Source organism: Tursiops truncatus, chromosome 1 (genome assembly GCF_011762595.2).
Source record: "Tursiops truncatus isolate mTurTru1 chromosome 1, mTurTru1.mat.Y, whole genome shotgun sequence".
In the NCBI taxonomy this organism is placed as follows: domain Eukaryota; kingdom Metazoa; phylum Chordata; class Mammalia; order Artiodactyla; family Delphinidae; genus Tursiops; species Tursiops truncatus.
In genome coordinates, this window is record NC_047034.1 from 23,309,045 (window position 1) to 23,331,629 (window position 22,585).

Below are 22,585 nucleotides of genomic sequence, written 5' to 3' on the forward strand. Positions count from 1 at the left end.
GACGTTTTAGGGATTCGGGACTCATTTGTGGTAAAGATGGTTTATTGAGATGCTGGGAAGGTCACTCTTAATTGCTCTGCTTAGATAACCACGTAGTTTGCTACTTTTTAGGGTCATCTCTTATAGGGTTCTAGGGTCAAGCCTCCCTCCTCCCACCACCCCAGAGGACAACTGGCCCAGTAAATCACCTGGACTTTGTGTGCTTGTGTCTGGCAAATGGGATGACTAGAGCTACCTGGTACCAAGGGAATTGTCTCGGTCTCCTCTAGGAAGTGTCAGTAATGATAATGGTAATGGAGCACTTGCCACGTGCCAGGCGTCGTGCTCAGCACTCTCTATGCAGCCCTCAGGGCAACGTTATGAGGTGGGCACTATTATTGGCCCCGTTTACAAGTGTGGGAACAGAGTCTCTGAGAGTCTGTCCCTTGCCCCAGCTTGCGCAGTTGGTGAGTGACAGAAGTAGGATGGTACCCCCTGGAATGTCTGACTCCAGAGCCCATGCAATGGCCTCTCGAGAGCCCGAGTGTATACCCTTGTGTCCTGGGTACTGAGCACGCATGTGCACACCTCCCAGGGCGCGGCCCCCCTGGGCTCTCTGAGGCTCCCCCGGGACCCTGGGCGAGTGGGGGTGGGGACAGGGTGCAGGCCTGAGAGGCCTCCTTCAGCCCCTCTGAAGCCCCTCTGACATCAGTACTGGGTGGTTACCAGAGAGACAAACCAACCTACGCCCAGGGACTAAGGGCCGACAGAACCCAGTCTGCGGTGTCTGCCAGAACGACAGAGCTTCGTGTCCTCATGCGTCATCACAGGAAGCAGGAGACAAGGCACCGGTGCAAAAGCAGCCTGGGACCCAGAGGGGGGGCCCCGGAAGGCGGAAGGAGGGGCCAGGAAGCAGGAGCCAGCCAGCCAGGCTGCTGGTGAGTGGCCGCAGGGCTAAGCCTCCCAGTTTAGGGCCAGAGGGAGTTCAGCTGACGGGTTAGGAACCAGGTCAGTAAGAAGACACTGGGTCTCAGCTCTGACCCCCCTTCAGTGATTTGAGGGTGTCCAGGGCTGACAGCGCCTGCCTGCTAGGTTAGATGGGCTTTGTGGTTGCCTTTCTCTGTTTTGTTTTCTAGTCTGTTACTCTCTTAGTTAAATGCCAGGGTTGTGAGTGCAATGGCACACGATCCACCCTTGTGCCCTGGTTCAGATCACCTTTAAGGTGAAAGGCAGGCTCCCTCTGTCTCTGTCTCGCCTTTCCTCTCCCATACCCTCCTCTCTCTCTCCTTCTCTCTCATCTTCGCTATTTCTCTTTTGATTCCTCCTGGTTTCTCTCATCCTCTAGCGAGTCATCAGTTCTAGGACTCCCACTGTTTCCGAAAAGACATCAGCGAATTGGGGGATGTCTGGGACAGCCGGCTAATAAAAATTGCATGTGGAGATATATGAATTGATTGGCACCTGAATGAGTAGGCGAACTCAATTCACATTGATCGAACACGCGGGATGTGGCAGCCGCTGTGCTCAGGCCGGCGTGGGAGGGTATTGCAGGGAAGAGGAGTTGCCGGTGTGGGCGTGAAGGCTACAGAATCCCAAGCCGGACGGTAGGGAATCTCCGTAGGAGGGCGGGAAGAAAGGTCAGCATCCCGGCCTGGACGAAGCACACTTGCTTCAACCCCACTTGGGTTCCTGGAGAGAAAGGAGAGGCAGGTTGATTTTCAGTTTCCAAGGCATCTTCCCCAGCTGTCCTTCTTAGCACCCCTGCCCCCATTTTTGGTCCCCACAGTTTTCAGGGCATCTTCACCCTCTGGCCTTAGCACCCCTCTCCATCTTTGGTCCCCACCAAAGGCTCACTGCTGCCGGCCGTCCCCTTCTGTTTCTGTCAGAAACAGCCAAAATCAAGTGCAGAGTTTCCAGACTACTTAGGGGACTGACACGTCTCAGAAGGTCCCACTCCCTGTCCCACTTCTGTACCCCAGTGGAGGGAGAGAAACCCCAGGAAACCAAAGGAGAAAGAAATTACCCAAGACCCAGAGGAGGAGGGGTATCTGTGAACGGGAGGATGAGAGCTCTGGAAGATTCTTGCCTATCTTGGAGACCCCCTTTTTCCGTGACCTTCAGGATCTTGACCTCCAGCCTGAGGTCAGAGGTCTGGTCTGGCGCCCATATCCTCAGCTTTGGGGACAGGTGGGGAGGGGCACAGCAGCGAGCCAGGTCATCTGTGGCCAGGCCCTGGCCGGACAGGCCACAGGAGAGAAGACATAAGGTGTTTGAGGTCACCCCATTTTTTCTGTCAGTCAATTTGATTCATTGCTCGGCTCCTCAGATGTAATTACAGGGAAACGCAAACCTAATCCCTACCAGGTTTTCTCAGGAGAGTTGATTTATAGGTTGATTACAACTTAATAAATTTATTAGAAGCTGAGGGGAAGCAGTGAGTAATCGGCTGAGTGAGGCCACGCTGTTACATTGGGAGACAGGAAAGAAGAATAAAAGCCAAAAAACCGGGGGAGGAAGGGAGAGGGTTAGGATGTGAGGAGAGAGACAGGCAGTGGAGAGAATCCAAGGAGAAGGAGAGACGGGCCTGGGCCGGGGAGAGAGGAAGAAACAGGTGGAATTTAGTGAACGGGGGAGAAAGCTTTCGGGACCTATCTAGTCCAGCTCATCACGGAACTTTTCTGAGTCACACTGTCTTCATCTGTCAAATAGGCACAATTACTACCGCCCTCACTAGGTGGCTGTGATGGTAAAATGAGACTGTGTATGTGAAATTGGGGAGCATGGGGCCTGCTGCATAGAAGGGGGTGCAGCAGGGAGTGGGGTAGAAGGAAGAGGGAGGAAATAGGAAATTAGGAAGATAGAGAACAGAGAGAAAGGTTACAAGAAAGAAAACTTGGCGGAAATGGATTCCAGGGCTACCCACATAACTGCCATGGAAGAGATTGCTACGTGACCCCAACATCCATGCTCCCTTTCTCCCATAGGAATAAACTTTTTTTAAAAAATTAATTAATTATTTATTTTTGGCTGCATTGGGTCTTCGTTGCTGCACGTGCGCTTTCTCTAGTTGCGGCGAGCGGGGGCTACTTTTTGTTGTGGTGCACGGACTTCTCATTGGGTGAATTCTCTTGTGTGGAGCACAGGCTCTAGGCATGCAGGCTTCAGTAGTTGCAGCACATGGGCTCAGTAGTTGTGGCTCGTGGGCTCTAGAGTGCAGGCTCAGTAGCTGTGGCGCACGGGCTTAGTTGCTCCACTGCATGTGGGATCTTCCCGGACCAGGGATCGAACCCATGTCCCCTGCATTGGCAGGCAGCTTCTTAACCACTGCACCGCCAGGGAAATCCAGGAATAAAGTTTTAATTTTTCACCAGAATAAAGTTTCCCAGCTTCCCTTGTAGTTAGGTGAGGCCATGAGACAAAATGGGGCCAAGGGATGAAGTGGAAGGGATTGATGCGGGCCTAGGTGGTGCCTTTAAAAGGAGCTGCGATGCTTCCTCTTTCCCTCTTCCCTTGGCTGGGGCACCGTTCTCAACCATGTGGACCAGGAAACACCCTCGCAGTGGCAGAGCGTCAAGATGGAAGGAACCTGGGTCCCTGACTCTGTGGACACCACATGAGCATAACTGGTCTTGATGACTTTGGGGAATTGAGCAACTTTACTGACGTGGAATTTTATAAAAGAGGGAAATAAACTAATACCTTGGTTAAGCCACTCGGTGTTGCATCTTTTTAACATGCAGCTCAATCCTATTCTAATTCAGTGCTGTCCAATCAAATTTTCTGTGATGAGGAAAATGTTCTCTAATTGCACCATCCAATATGGTAGCCACGAGCCACAGGTGGACATTGAGCACTTGAAATGTGGCTGGTGCAGGTGAACTGAAGTTTAAGTTCTGCTGAATTTTTTTGTTTTTTTGTTTTTGTTTTTTTTTCTGCGGTACGCGGGCCTCTCACTGTTGTGGCCTCTCCCGTTACGGAGCACAGGCTCCGGACGTGCAGGCTCAGCGGCCATGGCTCACGGGCGCAGCCGCTCCATGGCATGTGGGATCCTCCCGGAACGGGGCACGAACCCATGTCCCCTGCATCGGCAGGCGGACTCTCAACCACTGCGCCGCCACCAGGGAAGCCCCTGCCTGCTTTTAGATCAGAAAGGGCTGTGCTAGCTCTCCTGGTCTCCCTCTTAACAGCATTCCATATTTTTCTTAGTAATTGCAGCCTGACCAACTTTAGAAAACTGTCAAACTGTTTGCACAAGAAGTAGGACTTGGTCAGATAAAGCTCTGGCTGAGTGTCTGCTGAGGACTCTTAAAGAGATGGCAGTCTCCCCCCGAGGCCTTGCTCGTCACATTAACGTGTTTTTCTCAGGTCATCAAGACTCTAAATTCAGTGTGATAATAATTCTTCCCTTGATCCTTAAATACTGTGCAGGGCAAGGAGCAATATTGTTTAACAGTAACTCTGGGTCCCAGGTCCTTCTTCCCCTGGGGTGGAGATGCTATGTCCAAGCTCACCTTCCCACTTGGGGGATAGGTAACTTCTGCTAAGCTTCACCCTTCCCTGTGAGGGGTGACTTCCTATGAGCAGTAGGTTTCCAAATTCTGTAAACAGTTAGTATCCAAATCTAGACAGCCTGGTCTGATTATGGCCAAGGTTTCTACCATGCTTACCTATTACATATAAAAAAGAATACCCACAAAGGGGAGCACCCCTCCACTAGAACAGGGACCCACACTGAGTCCAGTAGAACACTCTGGCTCTGGCATGGGAAGATGAGAGAGTGGGGGGCCCAGGCCTCCACTTCTCTGTTTCTCTCATTTTCCTCTGCAAACCTCATACCATTATGGCTTTAGGGGAGGCGTAGGGAGGGCAAATGTCACTTTAGGAAGGAAGATGAGAAGTTCCGTCCACAGAGGAAGCAGGGAAGTGATCCACCTGATCCCAAGACCAGAAATAATACTACTGTTCTAATTTATGATCTAAATGCACATCCCTGGTCTTTTAGTGTGAGAAGGTTGGGCATGAAAATTCCTATTCAACAAATGGATAAATGGAGACACAGAGAGATGACTTGCTCTGACTGAGATCACACAGTTGGGTAGAAGTGCAGATGTGAAGAGAAGCCAGGTTGGGCTCTGTCTTTAAGACCACACTTCACATGAGTGTGTTGCGTCTGGGAAAGGCAACCAGAAGATGTGTCAGTGGAAGTCAGCATGTGGATGGAAGTCCGAACACGTGACTCGTGTAGATCAAGATCAGTGACTTAGAATGGCTCATCACCAAGAAGCCCACTAACAGTCTTTGCAGTAGACGGTGGTCACTACGCTATGTTTGTCTAGCATACATCCCCAGACACCTGTTCTGGTTACAGTAGCACCTCTTTTTTGGGGGGTGTTCTACCCACTCCTTGAGGTTTGATGGGGGCTGTCAATCACAGAATCCCACTCATGACAAGCCTGGTCAAACTTAACATAGTATTCTGGCAAAAGTGATTGATCCAAAATGTGGACCAGTCAGAACCCCTTCTCTGTGGGAAAGAAAGAAGTCTCTTTCTGCTTGGTTTGATTGGGAAGATATGAACCTAGTGTTCAGAGACCATCTCCCTCACCACATGGGGAGAACCAGTGTACAGAACGAAGCCACTACACAGAGAGGGAAGCAGGGCTGAGAGATGGAGAGAGAGAGAGAGAGAAGAAAAAAGAGAGAGAGAGAGAGAGGAATTGATTAGATGACTCATTGCTATAGTTTGAGCCCTTCTCTGGACTTCGCAGCCATGTGAGCCCATTGTATCAGTTGGGATTCAATCAGAGAAGTAGAGCCAGCAGAATCACAGATGACTGACAGATAGATAAGGATACAGATATGGATTTATTACAAGGGATTGGCTTGTATGCTGTGGGGGTTGGCTCAGCAAATCTGAGGTCCAGGCAGAGAGGGAGAGAAGATCACAAGCAAGTGGGAAGCCCCTGGTAAGAGTTGAAACTTGACGTTCACAGGTTTGGGTCACAAAGGAAGATCTAGAAGGAAGGGAAAGCAGCAGCTGACAGTCTCTTGGAGTTGCTCCCTCAGAGGAGGTCTAAGTCTGCTTTTAAAAGCACTTCTAACTGATTAAGTCAGGCCCAGCCAGGACACTCATAGATTAACTTAAGGTTGACTGATAAGGGACTCCAATCACATATGCAGAATTGCTTCTCCACAGCACCTAGATTGTATGTGATTAAATGCCTCAGAGAAGGTACTCGTATGGTATAAAGGGACCACGCCTCCATCTGTCCTTCAGCTCTTGAGAGCCGTCATCATCTGTAGCCCACGCTAAATGGAAACAGATTAGAAAGGGAATTCTGGGAACTGTAATTCAGCTTTGCCACGCTCATACATCAAAAAGCCATCACATCCATAAATTCCTTTTTTCTCCTCTAAGCTAAATTGGAGTCGGGTTTTTCTATCACTTGGGGTGAAAAGGCTCCTGCCTCAGTTGCCATTTATTGAGTATCTTGCACATATTTTTCTCCCTTAATCCCGACACATACACAAATGAGATAAGTATTATTTACAGTTTTGGAAACTGAGGCTCAGAGAAGTTAAGAAATTGTTTAAATACAGGGAACTCCAAATAAAGTCTGTCTTTCTACTGCCAAGGCTACGATGTAGTCTTTTCCAAAAGGAGCCATCCTGGTTGATATATGAATTCCGTGTACAATTTGGAAGCTGACTTAAGCAAAAAAAAAATTTTCAGCTAAAAAGAGGTTCAAAGCTGAGGTACTTTATTCAGCTGAGGACAGAACAAAGCCAAACAACAGATTTTATCTTCATGACCCAATGCATGGCCTAGATGTATTTGGCTGATGTAATCAACTGTTTGCTCTGTTTCCTCTGCTGTATTTGTGTCTGATTTGGGGGCGGGGAGATTATTTTTTAAGGTTTCAACTTTTTTGGAGACCTCTTACTACCTGAAGTAGCTTAGATCTTAAACTCACCTTCAGACGTGTCATGGTCACCATGTCAACTAGATATAAACCCCTTGCAAGAGGGCTTAAGAAAAAAGAGAAAAGCACAAATGACCAATATCAGGACTGAAAGAGGAGACATCATTACAGATTTCACGGACATTAAAAAGATAATAAAAGGATATTATGAATAATTTTATGCTAACACATTCAACAATTTAGGTGAAATGGGACAAATTCCTTGAAAATGGACACAGTAGGTGAGATTTTTGAGCTGGGATTCCAGTGAGCTGAACCTCCTAACAGCCAAATCTAATAGGCACTTTCGGGGTCTTACTCGATCGTTCTATGGCATTTGACACGGCTGACCGCTCCTCCTTAAAAATCTTCCTCTTTGGCTCCCATGAAACACTCTTAGTGTTTCTCCTTTAAAACCTCCTTCTCCCTCGTCTCTTTCTGCTTGGTTTCAGTAGCCTCTGGTGAGTTTCCTGGAAACTCTAGTCTTCTTATTCCACATTTGCGTTACTCCACAGGGCTTTAAGTATTATTTGTATGCTGAGGGCTCCAAAGTCTGCAGCCCAAATAGCTTTACTGAGACTCACACCGACTGACAGTCAAGACAGCTGGTTATATAATCAACAAGTGCCCACCACCCCTTGGCTGTCCTCAGCCCCTCAAACTCAACTTTCCGCTTTGTCTGCTAATAAAATCACTATTATTTGGGAACGATCCCTTCCCTATTCCCCATCCATGGAGGTCAGGAAGAGTCCTTCCTCTCATGAGCCCTAATTTTACACTGTCAACTGAGGAACAAAAACAAACCAAAAAAACCCATAAATAATGCACAACCTAAAAGTTGTTGGTTATGTTGTATTAGGGGAACTTACTGATGACTATAGCCTGGGAAATAGCCTCTCAGATAGCTCTGAAGGACTCTTTTAAAGAGGTAAGGGAGGAGCTGGGATGTATAGGAATTTTCGTTGAAAAACAAACAAACATGGAGTCCGGCATCAAAAGATTACTGCCAGTCACAAAAAATAGACATCTCAAGTTAATAATTTTAGTGCTTTTCTATGTCTGGAAAGATGCAAGAGTCTGGGCTCATTGAAATTATACCTTTGATACGCATCTTAACTACCTAGGGCCAGTATCCCGTTTCCCTCCATCCTGAATTCCCCTCAGGGCGCACCGTCAGGGTGGCTACAGTAACGGATGGCTTGATGGAGGGCAACATTCGTTGTTTACTGATATAACGGAAACATTTTTTTTTTTTTGTCTACAACCCCCTCGAATCCATCCTCCACACTGTTGGCTGAGTGTTCCTTCCCCCAAACCGTATCTCATTAGGGTAGTTTTAGAACCAGGGCTCAAATTCTTTGACATTACTCCATTGAGAGGTATGGTGTCCTCCATTTGAATCTAAGCAGGTTTGCGACTGCTTCGATCAACAGAGCCCGCAGAACTGACACTGTGTGACTTCTGAGGTTAGGGCAGAAGGTCCACACAGCTTCCACTGGTCCTGCGATGCCCACTCTGGGGAAGTTTCTCCCAGAACCTAGCCACCACATTGTGAAAAGTCCACGTCACGTGGAACGGCCATGTGTAGATGCTCTACGGAACAGTCCCAGCTGAGCCAGCTGTTAGGTTATCCCAGTCAAGGTATCAGAGTTGAGAATCCTTTTGGAAGTGCACCCTCTAGCCACAGCTGTTCCAGCTGCCACCGTTGGAGTCCTCTCAGCTCCAGACATAATAAAGCAAAGAAGACCTGTCTGAGCTGCACTCTGTCCAATTTCCTGATCCACAGAATTTGTGATCATAACAAAATAGCTGTGTCTGTGGGTAGTTTGTTACATAGTAACTAGAATATTCAAGTCATGCCACATGCCTGCTTAAAATGTTGCAGTGAAGGCTTCCCTGGTGGTGCAGTGGTTAAGAATCCGCCTGCCAATGCAGGGGATACGGGTTCGAGCCCTGGTCTGGGAAGATCCCACATGCCACGGAGCAACTAAGCCTGTGTGCCACAACTACTGAGCCTGCGTGCCACAACTACTGAGCCCGCGAGCCACAACTACTGAAGCCCGCCTGCCTAGAGCCCATGCTCCGCAACAAGAGAAGCCGCTGCAATGAGAAGCCCATGCACCGCAATAAAGAGTAGCCCCCGCTTGCCACAACTAGAGAAAACCCATGCAGCAACGAAGACCCAACGCAGCCAAAAATAAATAAAATTATATAAAAAAAATGTTGCAGTGATTCCATATAATCCAAATTCCTTTGCCAGTCATTACTTGGTTCCTGCCCACTCCACCAGAGCCATCTTTAGCCCCTGCCCATACCAGCCTTAGTTCTGCCACACTCGAATTCCTGAAATGTTCCTACTTTTCTAGGTTTCCGTGCCTTCATATATGCTGTTGGTCTGCCTAGATGTATTTCTGACGTCCATTCTAGACATTAAGAAAATCATCTAGAAAACTGGAGGATGTAAATCCGTTTCCTTCCCTGAAACCGTTTTAGTGGCCCTATAACCATTCAGGTGCTTTGCAAAAGAATGTTCAAAGAATGTTGACTTAACCTCTCTGTGCTCCAATTTTCCCATTGGTAAAATGGGGTAATAAATAATACTTACTTCACAGAGTGTGGTAAGGATTAACTGAGTTAAAATATGTAAAGTGCTTAGTGCCGGGCAGACTGCTTGGATAAATAAATGTTTGTTTAAAATAAAATAAATCTCCTGCAAGTAGTTAACTGTAGTCTTTGCTCAAATCTCATCTACTATCACCTTCTTTGGGAAACCTCCTGACGCCTCCCCTCTGTAGCTGTTTTCACAGATGGTTCCATGTTTTCCCAGCACCTTCAGCTTACCCAGCTACAGCATTCATCACTGTCTGTAATTCTGTCCCTTGTAGTTGTTAGTATCTATCAGTTCCTCTATTAGACTCCTGAAGTCAGGGGCTGGGTTTTACTCCTTTCCCTCTCTGCAGAATCCAAGTCATATTAAGTCTTCAATAAGTAAGTATTAAACTGAATATTGCTTTGATTTTACAGTCACAGTAACTCAAGCCCATAAGAGGTTAAATGAGTTCCTTTAAGTCATACAGGTAATTAGCCGCCGAATAGAGACGAATATTTCGGTCCTGTTCACTTCTGACTGCCAGGCCTAACTAGTTACTGTGTGTGTGTGTGTGTGCACCAGTATCACCACTACCCTCTGCTGACCATCTGCTTTTAAAATTATTTTATTCAGATACCCATAAAGTAATACCGATGGTTCTTTTTAGCATCCTTCCTCGGAGTCCCTGGGTTGGATTATTCAATCACCATTTTTCCTGGAGAAAGAGGGTTACTGAAAAGGAAGGGGATTTATGCAGAAAATTTGCTGAACATCTGGATAATTCTGATGCCTTGAATCCCTCCCTAACATAAGAGGCGGTTGCTTTCGTTCACTTTTTCCAGGTGTGGAGGTGAAGGTGGCGTTATTCAGGAAATCTGATCAAACATGGGGCCATCTGGTGCCGGCTTAGACACGGCCCGGCCACATCCTTCTGCTTCTACCAATTGCTGCATTATCAACACCAGACGGCGCTGTGCCTTCGCTGGCTTTTTAAACACCAGGTCCAGCTCACAAAAGCCCCAGGTTTCTCCCAGAACTGTTCAGGGGATGGTCCCCAACACCCCCCCCCCCACAACCCCAGTTCCGAGCAACAGGCTCATTTCTTTTAGCTTTTCGCATCTGTGTGTGTGTGTGTGTGTGTGTGTGTGTGTGTGTGTGTGTGTGTGTGTATGTAGGGAAGGGTCCCATTTAAACTAGTCTCATGGACCTGTTTGAAAAGCTGCGTCTCCTGCTTTCAGCTCGATTATCGATCCTAAAATCGCTTTTGCTCTGACTCAAGTCCATTTAAATCAGAACGAATTTAAAGCGTACTAGATACCAGGCGCGGCGCGTTCCTTGCCTCCATCTCCCTAGCGTTAAATGCATCCTCCGGAGTAAAGGACTCAACCTCGAAGCCTTTCCCCGCCGTGCCAGCCGAGCGCACACGCCCAATTCGCGGTGTCCTTGGCTGCGGTTCCCTCCTGGTTCACCTGTCTGGGGAGCGAGACGTGTGTCCATTCCTCCCAATACCTGGACACCAGCTCCCTCTGCGTTCCTCTTCTACTTTCTTCCCTCCTCCCTGATTTGTAAGTGGTATTTTGGGGGGTGGGGGCAGCGGAGGGGAGGGCGGGGAAGGGGCCCCGCGGGGAGGGGCGTCGGAGCGCTGTCACCGAGTGTCACGCCGCCCTCCCCGCCCCTTCGCCGGGGCTGTGGGAGCGCAGCGGAGCGCGCGGCAGAGGGCCGGGCTCTTGGGGACGCGGGAGTGCGGGGTTCTGGGCGAGCCGCGCGGCACACCGAGCACGCTGGACGCCTGAGCTCGGCGCGGAGCCCGGAGTCCGGAGCCCGGAGCCGGCCGCCACCCGCCTCCTGTGCACTGGGCGGCAGTCCCGGCCGCGGCAGCCCGGCTCCCGGGGAGCGCGCCCCGCCATGGAGCCTTCGCACAAAGACGCCGAGACGGCGGCAGCGGCGGCGGCGGTGGCTGCGGTGGCGGCGGCGGACCGGGGGACGTCCTCGTCCAGCGGGGTGGTGGTGCAGGTCCGCGAGAAGAAGGGCCCCCTGCGCGCCGCCATCCCCTACATGCCCTTCCCCGTGGCCGTCATCTGTCTCTTCCTCAACACTTTCGTGCCCGGACTGGGTAAGACGCGGCGGCCGCGACCCCTGCGCCCCGGGCACCGGCGCGGGAGGGCGGCAGGGGAGGCGCCGGGGAGGGACCCTCGGACGGCAACCACGGGCGGCATGTGCTGTGCCGGCGCTCCCAGCGCCCTCTGGCAGGTGGCAGAAGCGCCAGGAGTGGGCGCCCGGAGGGAGGCGCGGCGAAGGGCTCCTGACACACCTTTCACCTTCTCCGACCTGGGAGCCAGGTGATCCGGGCCCAAAGAGCCAGAAACTTTGCCGGGAATGTTGGATCACGCGGGCGGCGGCCCGGGCGGCTCTCTCGGCCCTGGCTAGGTTCCCCTCCAAGCGCCCCCAAATCCTGTCTTTTCCCTCCGCCGCGCTCGCCCCCCTACGAGCTCCTGTCTCGGAGGGGCGCGGGCCCCCAGCCGGAAGAGCGTTGGGGCCGTGGGTGGGGGTGACCAAGGTCTCGGGCATTCGAGAAGTCGGCCGAGCTATGGAAAAGCGGGGCGAGCCCGGATAGAAGGCTCCTCTCAGCCCCGCCTGCGTTCGCACGGTGCTGGGCGTGTGTGGGCGAGAGCTCTTTAGCCAGAGTCTCCCCCACCTCCTTCCCGAGTGCCCGCGATTCCGCCGGCAGCCCCGCAGGACGCCGAGGGGAAGGGGGATGATTTTGTTAGTTTAGATGCCTGTGGGTTTGAACCGCACTTGGCCAGAGGTGACCCCATAACTCCATCCCATCACTTCCGTTCCTGAGAAAGTGGAGAGAGCGCGGTTGTAATTCGGTGTCGGACTTTGGCTGCCTGCAGGGTCCTTGATAGCACCAGTGTCCCAAATTTTAACACAGAGGCCCATCACAGAGATGGGAGTGCCGAAGAGGGCATAAAGGGAGGAAATGCTAGGTTTCCTTGACCCTCCCTCTCCTAACCCCACGCCCAAATCTGTCTGCGCGCCCTCCCCGGCACTCCCAGCTTGCCAGCTTGGCACCGTCTGTTCTTCCGTGCTAAGAGCACCCCCCCCCCAATTCCATGCGGGACTGGGGAGGCAGGCACCTCTGTGCCCAGGAGAAAGCTTGCCGCTTGTAAGGCTCCAAGTTCCCAAGAACAGAGGTCAGCTAGGAGTGGTTTTCTGTTTTGCTTTGGCCTTTCTCACGGCCCCGCTCTCAGCCAGCTCTGCAGGGTCCTCTGCAGCGCTGATAGCGAAGATCACACCCACCCACGCAGGTCGCGTTCACTTTCCCCTTCGTGCTCACCTTTCTGCCCCCTGGGGGGAGGTGGGGGGCTGTGGCCAGAGCAGCGTATCTGTCTGAGCAGGAAGTTAGGTGGTCTTTAGTTGGGCGTCCGCCTTGTTGGTGCCTTCATCAGCCTGGTTGGTGTCATCAGGGCGGCTCTCTTAGTACATTTAGACACGGTGGGGACGCAAGCGATGTTAATTTAAGTTGTCAGAAATCCCCACCTGCTGGAGTAAAAACACACTGCCTGTCCATCTCTCCGGGGATGTGAAGATCACGAGCAGGGATGTGTCTCGATTCCACTTTTCTTAAAGTGGTGAAGCAAATGCCATCTTATGGTCTTTGAGGAAAGAAGCACATTGGGGCCTGGTGGGAGGAGCTACGTCAAGTCTCTGCTGGCTGAGGCCACAGCGCCTGTGCACCTGCGCCCGCCCTCCTGGGTCTGCCTCACTAGGTCCCTTTCCCACCCTTAGCCCTGCTGCCACGCCCCCTGCCCTTCTGCCCCCCTGCCCTGGGCATCCAGCTCTTCTCTCTTTACACTTCCCTTTGTTAGATCAGAATCCTATGGGATTTTTGTAAGAAACCTTTCTAAGAAGCCAGAAGAAAATAAAGAGGAAATAAAGCAAACTACAAAAGTAATAAAACAGGCTGAGATGAGCCATGGGTGTACAGACTTAGGAATTTTCAATGACGAAATCCAGGCCTTTTATCATTTTGTTTTGACTATCATTGTACAGTGGACTGAGTGCACAGGCCCCTGCCCCTTTCCACCCTGAAGGGGTTCCAGATCTTTGTTGGTGTTTCATATCTGTGAGTCAGGGATGCGTGTCTCTCCAGGTTGCTGGGAGGATGAAATGAGATTACGTAAAGCTCAGGGTCTGGCCGTTAGAGAGTGTTCCAGAGACCGTGGGTCCCTGTGGCTCTTTGCCCTTCTACAGAGCTGAGCGCTACTCCCATCTCTGGTATGTGGGGCCGCCCCCGGGACCTTTCTTCTGAGTACTTATTGATCTCTCTGTTCCCCTCGACCTGCAGTAGAGTCCTGGACGGCAAAGCAGCCCAGGCAAAACTTGCAGGCTTTTTTTTTTTTTTTTTTTTTTGCACTGCCCCCTCCCCAGTGGTTTGAATGGTCCCAGCTCTCAGAAATTTTTCCCTCAACCCAGATCTACCTCTCCAGGTCCTCCTGGCTCATCTGATGCTCCTGCAAAAACTGAGTATTCGTGTCTGGCTCTGCCCTTTGAAGAAGCGAAGCTTCTTTTAATGCATTCACTCATTCATTCGACAAACACAGAGCACCCACCACATGCCCAGCACTGGGGATGTGATGATGAATAAATCAGTCAAGATGTCATAGATAGTTGAGGGAAATTGGTGCAAACTTTGTTTACATTTGAAAGTGCCATGATGGCAGCAGGAAGAGTATTTGAGCAGTAATTGATTCTTCCAGGGTTGGGGTGGGTGTTCAGAGAAAGCCTCCCAGAGGGAGTAGTATTGGGTTAGACTTTGCTGAGCGTATCCATCACGAGGCCCCAAGCACTTGCCAGCCTCACTTCACTCCCACTCTCTGGAAACTGGTCACAGCATTGGCCCAAAGAGCTCTTCTTTTTTCTGGAAGCTTCCTTACCTGCAAGTCCTCTCCTCATTTGCAAATTGGATGAGAGTGCCAGTGTTAGGCTGAATGCAGGCACTGTTTTTCTCTGGTAGAGTGTCTCAGGTCCACCCAGTCTGCAGGACCTGCCATGGAGAAGCCCAGTCCTTACAGTTCCCTGGTGCTTTCTCCACCCAAGCAACACTGCTGTTGGGATAACATACATAAGAGGGATGTTTCCTTTCCTGGGGAGTGGATGGGAAGGAGAAGTCATTTATGATCGCTCTGACACCTCATTGGAACAATGCAAAATAAATTTGAAAAATGGATGATGGTAATTTCCTATTCAGTGAAAGTCTACTAATAAAGACCATGGACCTTCACAGTCCAACTGGTAGGGCATTTATAAGTACACACAATTACTCACACATGTAATGGAAGTTCACCGTTATGCCCCCAAATCGCCAGAGGGTTTATCTATTGGTTAGGATCCAAATGATACTTTCATATTTGAAAACTGTTATTTATCTTTATTGACTTGGTGAAATGAAAATGTTGATAACTCAGATAGTGGCAGGGAAAGTTGGACAGAGAAGAACTTCCAGTGACTGTTAACCATTCCATCAGATTAATGTTGGATATTAATCTACTGTTGAATATTCATAAATATTTAATCTGTCCCTAATATATTGCCTACTTTTTGACACTCAGCTAAGGTCTTGCTTCCCTGGTCAGAGCACCACAGGTTGGCTCAGCTTCTCTCTCTCTTTCCTTTAAGCCTGAGCCTCTAGTTGATGATGAACCATGCCCTACCCTGTGGCATCTTTTGTATTGTTGCCTTTTTATTATTGCTTCAAGAGTTTATTATTTGTCTATCTAGATAGATTGTAAGTTCCTTGAGAGCAGGAACCATTTAAAATTTCTCCTTGATATACTATCAACATGCTGTTTATGGAATGCACACTGACCAGAATTTTACTCCTTGAATAGGCATTAGAGATCATCTCACCCAATGCCTTTATTTTATATAGAAGTGAGTCAGGCCGGAGGATCAAAAGACCAAGGAAGTTTACATCCTACTCAACCTTTTTAAGGAAATCATTTGAGGGTGTATTTCAGCAAAACAAGGGAGTAAACCAAGAAAGAAGATATGAGATCCAGGGAATAATGTATCCAATTCAGGGTAGACATGAAAAGCCATGCAGGATAAAATTGTTCAGCAAGCCTGCAAAGCAGTCAGTCTTCATTAGAATGGGAGGGTAGAAGGCTCCAGGAAGCAGGTTTCTGAGGATGATGTGAGGAGGGGACATTCCACAGAGTAGAGAATATTATTGGTATACTGCAAGAGATTAAAGTTGTGATACAAAACAGAAAGCAAGCAAGAAAAACAGAAGGCAATTAGTAACTGCAGTAAAGACAAAAAGCTATGCAAAAGCATTAATAGGCTCAAATGAAGCAACCTACCCAATTATATCAGGAGGCCAGTAGGCTTCAAAAAGAATAGAAGATTCCAAACAATCAATGAGAAAGAATTTGAGGATACTAGGCATATGATGTAGAAAGCACATGTTTCTTCTACCAACAATAAAAAAGAGAGGTAATAACAACTTCAGGAAAAGCAACAACAAAAAATTATTAAAGATATAGCTCAAATAGGAAGCAAATCAAAATGTGGCCTGATTTTAAGCAAGTGGTGGAACATAAGGAAAGCTCTTTTAAGTGCATAGAATCTGTCATTGGAACAGTGGTGCACTGTATGGGCTCTTAGCTTCCCTTTGATTCTGTAGTGAAGAATATTTGCTTAGTCATAATGATATAAATGCTCCTCAGTTTTGTGGGTTTTCCCCCACATCTTTATTGGAGTATAAATGCTTTACAATGTTGTGTTAGTTTCTGCTGTACAACAAAGTGAATCAGCTATATGTATACATATATCCCCATAACCCCTCCCTCTTGAGCCTCCCTCCCACCTTCCCTACCCCATCCGTCTAGGTGGTCACAAAGCACTGAGCTGATCTCCCTGTGCCATGCAGCAGCTTCCCACTAGCCATCCATTTCACATTTGGTAATGTTTATACGTCAATGGTACTCTTTCACTTTATCTCAGTTTCCCCTTCCCCCTTGTGCCTTCAAGTCTGCTCTCTACATCTGCGTCTTTATTCCTGCCCTGCCACTAGGTTCATCAGTACTGCTTTTTAAAATTTCATATAAATGCGTTAGCATACGGTATTTGTTTTTCTCTTTCTGACTTACTTCACTCTGTATGACAGATGCTAGGTCCATCACTACAAATAACTCAATTTCATTCCTTTTTATGGCTGAGTAATATTCCATTGTATATATGTGCCACACTTCTTTATCCAATCATCTGTTGATGGACATTTAGGTTGCTTCCATGTCTTGGCTATTGTAAATAGTGCTGCAGTGAACATTGGGGTGCATGTCTCTTTATTTTTTTTATTTATTTTTTTTGCGGTATGCGGGCCTCTCTCTGCTGTGGCCTCTCCTGCTGCGGAGCACAGGCTCTGGATGCGCAGGCTCAGCGGCCATGGCTCACGGGCCTAGCTGCTCCACGGCATGTGGGATCTTCCCGAACCGGGGCATGAACCCGTGCCCCCTGCATCGGCGGGCAGACTCTCAACCACTGTGCCACCAGGGAAGCCCCTGTTCATAGATGTTTTGATGATGGCCATTCTGACTGGTGTGAGGTGATACCTAATTGTGGTGTTGATTTGCATTTCTCTAATAATTAGTGATGCTGAGCATCTTTTCATGCATTTGTTGGCCATCTGTAGGTCTTCTTTGGAGAAATGTCTATTTAGGTCTTTTGCCCATTTTTGGACTGGGCTGTTTGTTTTTGTGATATTGAGCTGCATGAGCTGCTTGTATAGTTTAGAGATTAATCATTTGTCAGCTGCTTCATTTGCAAATATTTTCTCCCATTCTGAGTGTTGTCTTTTCATCTTGTTTATGGTTTCCCTTGCTGTGCAAAAGCTTTTAAGTTTCATTAGGTCCCATTTGTTTATTTTTGTTTTTATTTCCCTTATTCTAGGAGGTGGGTCAAAAAGGATCTTACTGTGACTTATGTCATAGAGTGTTCTGCCTATGGTTTCCTTTAAGAGTTTTATAGTGTCTAGCCTTACACTTAGGTCTTTAATCCATTTTGAGTTTATTTTTGTGTATGGTGTTAGGGTGTGTTCTAATTTCATTCTTTTATATGTAGCTGTCCATTTTTCCCAGCACCACCTTATTGAAGAGGCTGTCTTTTCTCCATTGTATATTCTTGCCTCCTTTATCAAAGATAAGGTGACCATATGTGTGTGGGTTTGTCTCTAGGCTTTCTATCTTGTTCCATTGATCTACATTTCTGTTTTTGTGCCAGTACCATACTGTCTTGATTACTGTAGTTTTGCAGTATAGTCTGAAGTCAGGGAGCCTGATTCCTCCAGCTTTGTTTTTCTTTCTCAAGATTGCCTTGGCTATTCAGGGTCTTTTGTGCTTTCATACAAATTGTAAAATTTCTTTTTTTTTAATTAATTAATTTTTATTTTTATTTATTTTTGGCTGTGTTGGGTCTTCATCGCCGTGCGCGGGCTTTCTCTACATGCAGCGAGTGGGGACTACTCTTCATTGTGGTGCGTGGGCTTCTCATCATGGTGGCTTCTCTTGTTGTGGAGCATAGGCTCTAGGCATGCAGGCTTCAGTAGTTGTAGCACGTGGGCTCAGTAGTTGTGGCTCGCAGGCTCTAGAGCACAGGCTCAGTAGTTGTGGTGCATGGGCTTAGTTGCTCCACGACATGTGGGATCTTCCCGGACCAGGGCTTGAACACATGTCCCCTGTATTGAGGCGGATTCTTAATTACTGTGCCACATGGGAAGCCCACAAATTGTAAAATTTCTTGTTCTAGTTCTGTGAAAAATGGTTTCGGTAATTTGATGGGGATTGCATTGAACCTGTAGATTGCTTTGGGTAGTATAGTCATTTTCACAATATTGATTCTTCCAATCCAGGAGCATGGTCTGTCTCTCCCTCTGTTTATATTACCTTTGAGTTCTTTCATCAGTGTTTTATAGTTTTCTATGTACAGGTCTTTTGCCTCCTTGAGTACGTTTATTCCTGGGTATTTTATTCTTTTTGTTTGTATGGTAAATGGGATTGTTTCCTTAATTTCTCTTTCTGACCTTTCATTGTTAGTGTATAGGAATGCAAGAGATTTCTGTTCATTAATTTTGTATCCTGCAACCTTACCAAATTCATTGATTAGTTCTAGTAGTTTTCTGGTGGCATCTTTAGGATTTTCTGTGTATAGTATCATGTCATTGGCAAACAGTGACAATTTTACTTCTTCTTTTCCCATTTGTATTCCTTTTATTTCTTTTTCTTCTCTGATTGCCATGGCTAGGACTTCCAATACTATGTTGAATAACAGTGGCAAGAGTGGACATCCTTGTCTTGTTCCTGATCTTAGAGGAAATGCTTTCAGTTTTTCACCATTGAGAATGATGTTTGGTGTGGGTTTGTCGTATGTGGCTTTTATTATGTTGAGGTAGGTTCCCTCTATGCCCACTTTCTGGAGAGTTTTTATCATAAATTGGTGTTGAATTTTGTCAAAAGCTTTTTCTGCATCTGTTGCAGAGATGAAGAGATGACATATAGTTTTTATTCTTTAATTTGTTAATATGGTGTATCACATTGTTTTGCGTATATTGAAGAATCCTTGCATCCCTGGGATAAATCCCACTTGGTCATGGTGTATCATTCTTTTAATGTGTTGTTGGATTCTGTTTGCTAGTATTTTGTTGAGGATTTTTGCGTCTGTGTTCATCGGTGATATTGGTCTATAATTTTTTGTGTGTGTGTGTGATATCTTTGTCTGGTTTTGGTATCAGGGTGATGGTAGCCTCGTAGAACGACTTTGGGAGTGTTCTTCCCTCCACAATGTTTTGGAAGAGTTTGAGAAGGATAAGTGTCACTCTGCTCTAAAAGTTTGATAGGATTCACCTGTGAAGCCATCTGGTCCTGGACTTTTGTTTGTTGGAAGATTTTTAATTACAGTTTCAATTTAATTACCTGTGATTGGTCTGTTTATATTTTCTAATTCTTCCTGGTTCAATTTTGGAAGGTTGTACTTTTCCACGAATTTGTCCATTTCTTTCAGGTTGTCCATTTTATTGGCGTATAGTTGCTTGTAGTAGTCTCTTATGATCTTTTGTATTCTGTGGTGTCAGTTGTAATCTCTCCTTTTTCATTTCTAATTTTATTGATTTGTGTCCTCTCCCTCTTTGTTTTTGATTATTCTGGATAAAGGTTTATCAATTCTGTTTATCTTCTCAAAGAACCAGCTTTTAGTTTTATTGATCTTTGCTATTTTCTTTGTTTCTATTTCATTTATTTCTACTCTCATCTTTATGTTTTCTTTCCTTCCACTAATTTTGGATTTTGTTTGTTCTTCTTTTTCTAGTTGCTTTAGGTGTAAGGTTAGATTGTTTATTTGAGATTTTTCTGGTTTCTTGAGGTGAGCTTGAATTGCTATGAACTTCCCTCTTAGAACTGCTTTTGCTGCGTCCCATAGGTTTTGGATCATCGTGTTTTTGTTATCATTTGTTTCTAGGTATTTTTTGATTTCCTCTTTGATTTCCTCAGTGATCTCTTGGTTATTTAGCAGTGCACTGATTAGCCTCCATGTATTTGTGTTTTTTCCTGTTTTTTTCCTGTAACTGATTTCTAATCTCATAGTGTTATGGTCGGAAAAGATGCCTGATACAATTTCAATTTTCTTAAATTTTCCAAGGTTTGATTGTGACCCAAAATGTGATCTATTCTGGAGAACTTTCTGTGTGCATTTGAGAAGAAAGTGTATTTTTCCACTTTCGGGTGGAATGTCCTAAAAATATCAATTAAGTCTATCTGGTCTATTGTGTCATTTAAAGCTTGTGTTTCTTTATTTATTTTTTGTCTAGATGACCTGTCTGTTGGTGTAAGTGGGGTGTTAAAGTCCCCCACTATTATTGTCTTACTGTCGATTTCTCCTTTTATGGCTGTTAGCATTTGCCTTATGTATTGAGGTGGTCCTATGTTGGGTGCATAAAAATTTATAATTGTTACGTTTTCTTCTTGGATAGATCCCTTGATCAAATGTAGTAAAAAGACTCTTGTAACAGTCTTTATTTTAAAGTCTATTTTATCTGATATGAGTATTGCTACTCCAGCTTTCTTGTGATTTTGATTTGCATGGATATCTTTTTCCATCCCCTCACTTTCAGTCTGTATGCATCCATAGGTCTGAAGTGCATCTCTTGTAGATAGCATATATAAGGGTCTTGTTTTTGTATCCATTCAGCCAGTCTATGTCTTTTGGTTGGAGCATTTAATCCATTGACATTCAAGGTGATTATCAAGATGTATGTTCCTATTACCATTTTCTTAATTGATTTGGGTTTGTTTTTGTGGGTCCTTTTCTTCTCTGGTGTTTCTCGCTTAGAGAAGTTCCTTTAGCATTTGCTGTAAAGCTGGTTTGGTGGTGCCGAATTCTCATAGATTTTGCTTGTCTGTAAAGCTTTTGATTTCTCCAATGAATCTGAATGAGATCCTTGCTGGGTAGAGTGATCTTGGTTGTAGGTTTTTGCCTTTCATCACTTTAAATATGTCCTGCCACTCCCTTCTGGCTTGCAGAGTTTCTGCTGAAAGATCAGCTGTTAACCTTATGGGGATTCCCTTGTGTGTTGTTTGTTACTTTTCCCTTGCTACTTTTAATATTTTTTCTTTGTATTTAATTTTTGATAGTTTGATTAATATGTGTCTCAGCATGTTTCTCGTTGGGTTTATCCTGTATGGGACTCTTTGAGCTTCCTGGATTTGATTGACTATTTCCTTTCCCATGTTAGGGAAGTTTTTGACTATAATCTCTTCAAATATTTTCTCAGTCCCTTTCTTTTTCTCTTCTTCTTCTGGGACCCCTATAATTCGAATGTTGGTGCGTTTAATGTTGTCCCAGAGGTCTCTGAGACTGTCCTCAATTCTTTTCATTCTTTTTTCTTTATTCTGCTTACTGGCAGTTATTTCCACCATTTTATCTTCCAGGTCAGTTATCCTTTCTTCTGCCTCAGTTATTCTGTTATTGATTCCTTCTAGAGTATTTTTAATTTCAGTAATTGTGTTGTTCATCACTGTTTGTTTGCTCTTTAGTTCTTCTAGATCGGTGTTGAATGTTTCTGTTGTATTTTCTCCATTCTGTTTCTGAGATTTTGGATCATCTTTACCATCATTACTCTGAATTCTTTTTCAGGTAGGTTGTCTATTTCATCTTCATTTATTTGGTCTTGTAGGTTTTTACCTTACTTCTTCATCTGTAACATTTTCTTGTCGTTTCTATTTTTTTTTTTGATGGGTGTGGCTGTATTCCTGTTTTACTGGTTGTTTGACCTGAGGTGTCCAGCACTGGAGTTTGCAGGCAGTTGGATAGCGCTGGGTCTTGGTGCTGAGATGAGGACCTCCAGGAGGCCTCACTCTGATTAATATTCCCTGTGGTCCGAGGTTCTCTGTTAGTCCAGTGGTTTGGACTCAGAGCTCCCACCACAGGAGTTCAGGCCTGACCTCCGGCCTGGGAACCAAGATCCCGCAAGTTGTGTGGCGTTGCAAAAAACAAACAAAAAAAAAGGAGCAATACAATAATAAAGAGTAATAAACAAAATAAAATTAGAAAGATAAAAAATATATTAGGAAAAATAAAAATATAATTGAAACAACTGCAACAAGGTAAAATAAAACCACAACAGAAAAAAAAAAAATCCTTGGCTGTGGAGGTGGAGTTTAGGTGGGGGTGGAACTTAGGCAGGGGCAGGGTTTATGGTGAGGCGGGACCTAGGCAGAGGGGCGGGTGATGTTTGAGTGTGGGGCGGGGCATCTGCTTAGGACCTGCCCAGAAGGGCAGAGGCAGCACGTGGAAAGGAGGGCCTCTGGAGTGTGGAGTTTCGGAGTTTGGAGGTAAGGCCCTGGGTGGGGTTTAGGCCCAGCGTGATGGAGGGGGTCTCCGAGTGTAGAGGTGGGGCCCTGGGTGGGGGTGCAAGGGCGGGGCTTGGGCCCTGCACGGGAGGAGGGAGGCTCCGAGAGCAGAGGATTGGCCTGGGAACCCAACAGGCTCCCTGGTGCCC

General features: G+C 46.6%; 1 protein-coding gene and 1 long non-coding RNA gene across 3 annotated transcripts in view; one reads left to right on the plus strand and one right to left on the minus strand.

The window, feature by feature from the left end:
* The window catches only part of LOC141278028 (uncharacterized), a 29,594-nt gene extending 16,412 nt beyond the window's left edge, over nucleotides 1-13,182 (minus strand). Inside the window, exons 1-2 of the long non-coding RNA XR_012330153.1 lie at nucleotides 12,872-13,182; nucleotides 1,441-1,668 (exon numbers count right to left, since the gene is read on the minus strand). This is a non-coding gene — a long non-coding RNA (uncharacterized lncRNA). The remainder of the gene's footprint in view (nucleotides 1-1,440; nucleotides 1,669-12,871) is intronic.
* STUM (stum, mechanosensory transduction mediator homolog) overlaps nucleotides 11,219-22,585 on the plus strand; it is a 62,254-nt gene continuing 50,887 nt past the window's right edge. For both annotated transcript variants that reach the window (XM_073801064.1, XM_073801065.1), the window contains exon 1: nucleotides 11,219-11,644. In XM_073801064.1, coding sequence (XP_073657165.1) covers nucleotides 11,437-11,644 — 208 coding nt within the window. In that variant the 5' untranslated portion in view covers nucleotides 11,219-11,436. The remainder of the gene's footprint in view (nucleotides 11,645-22,585) is intronic.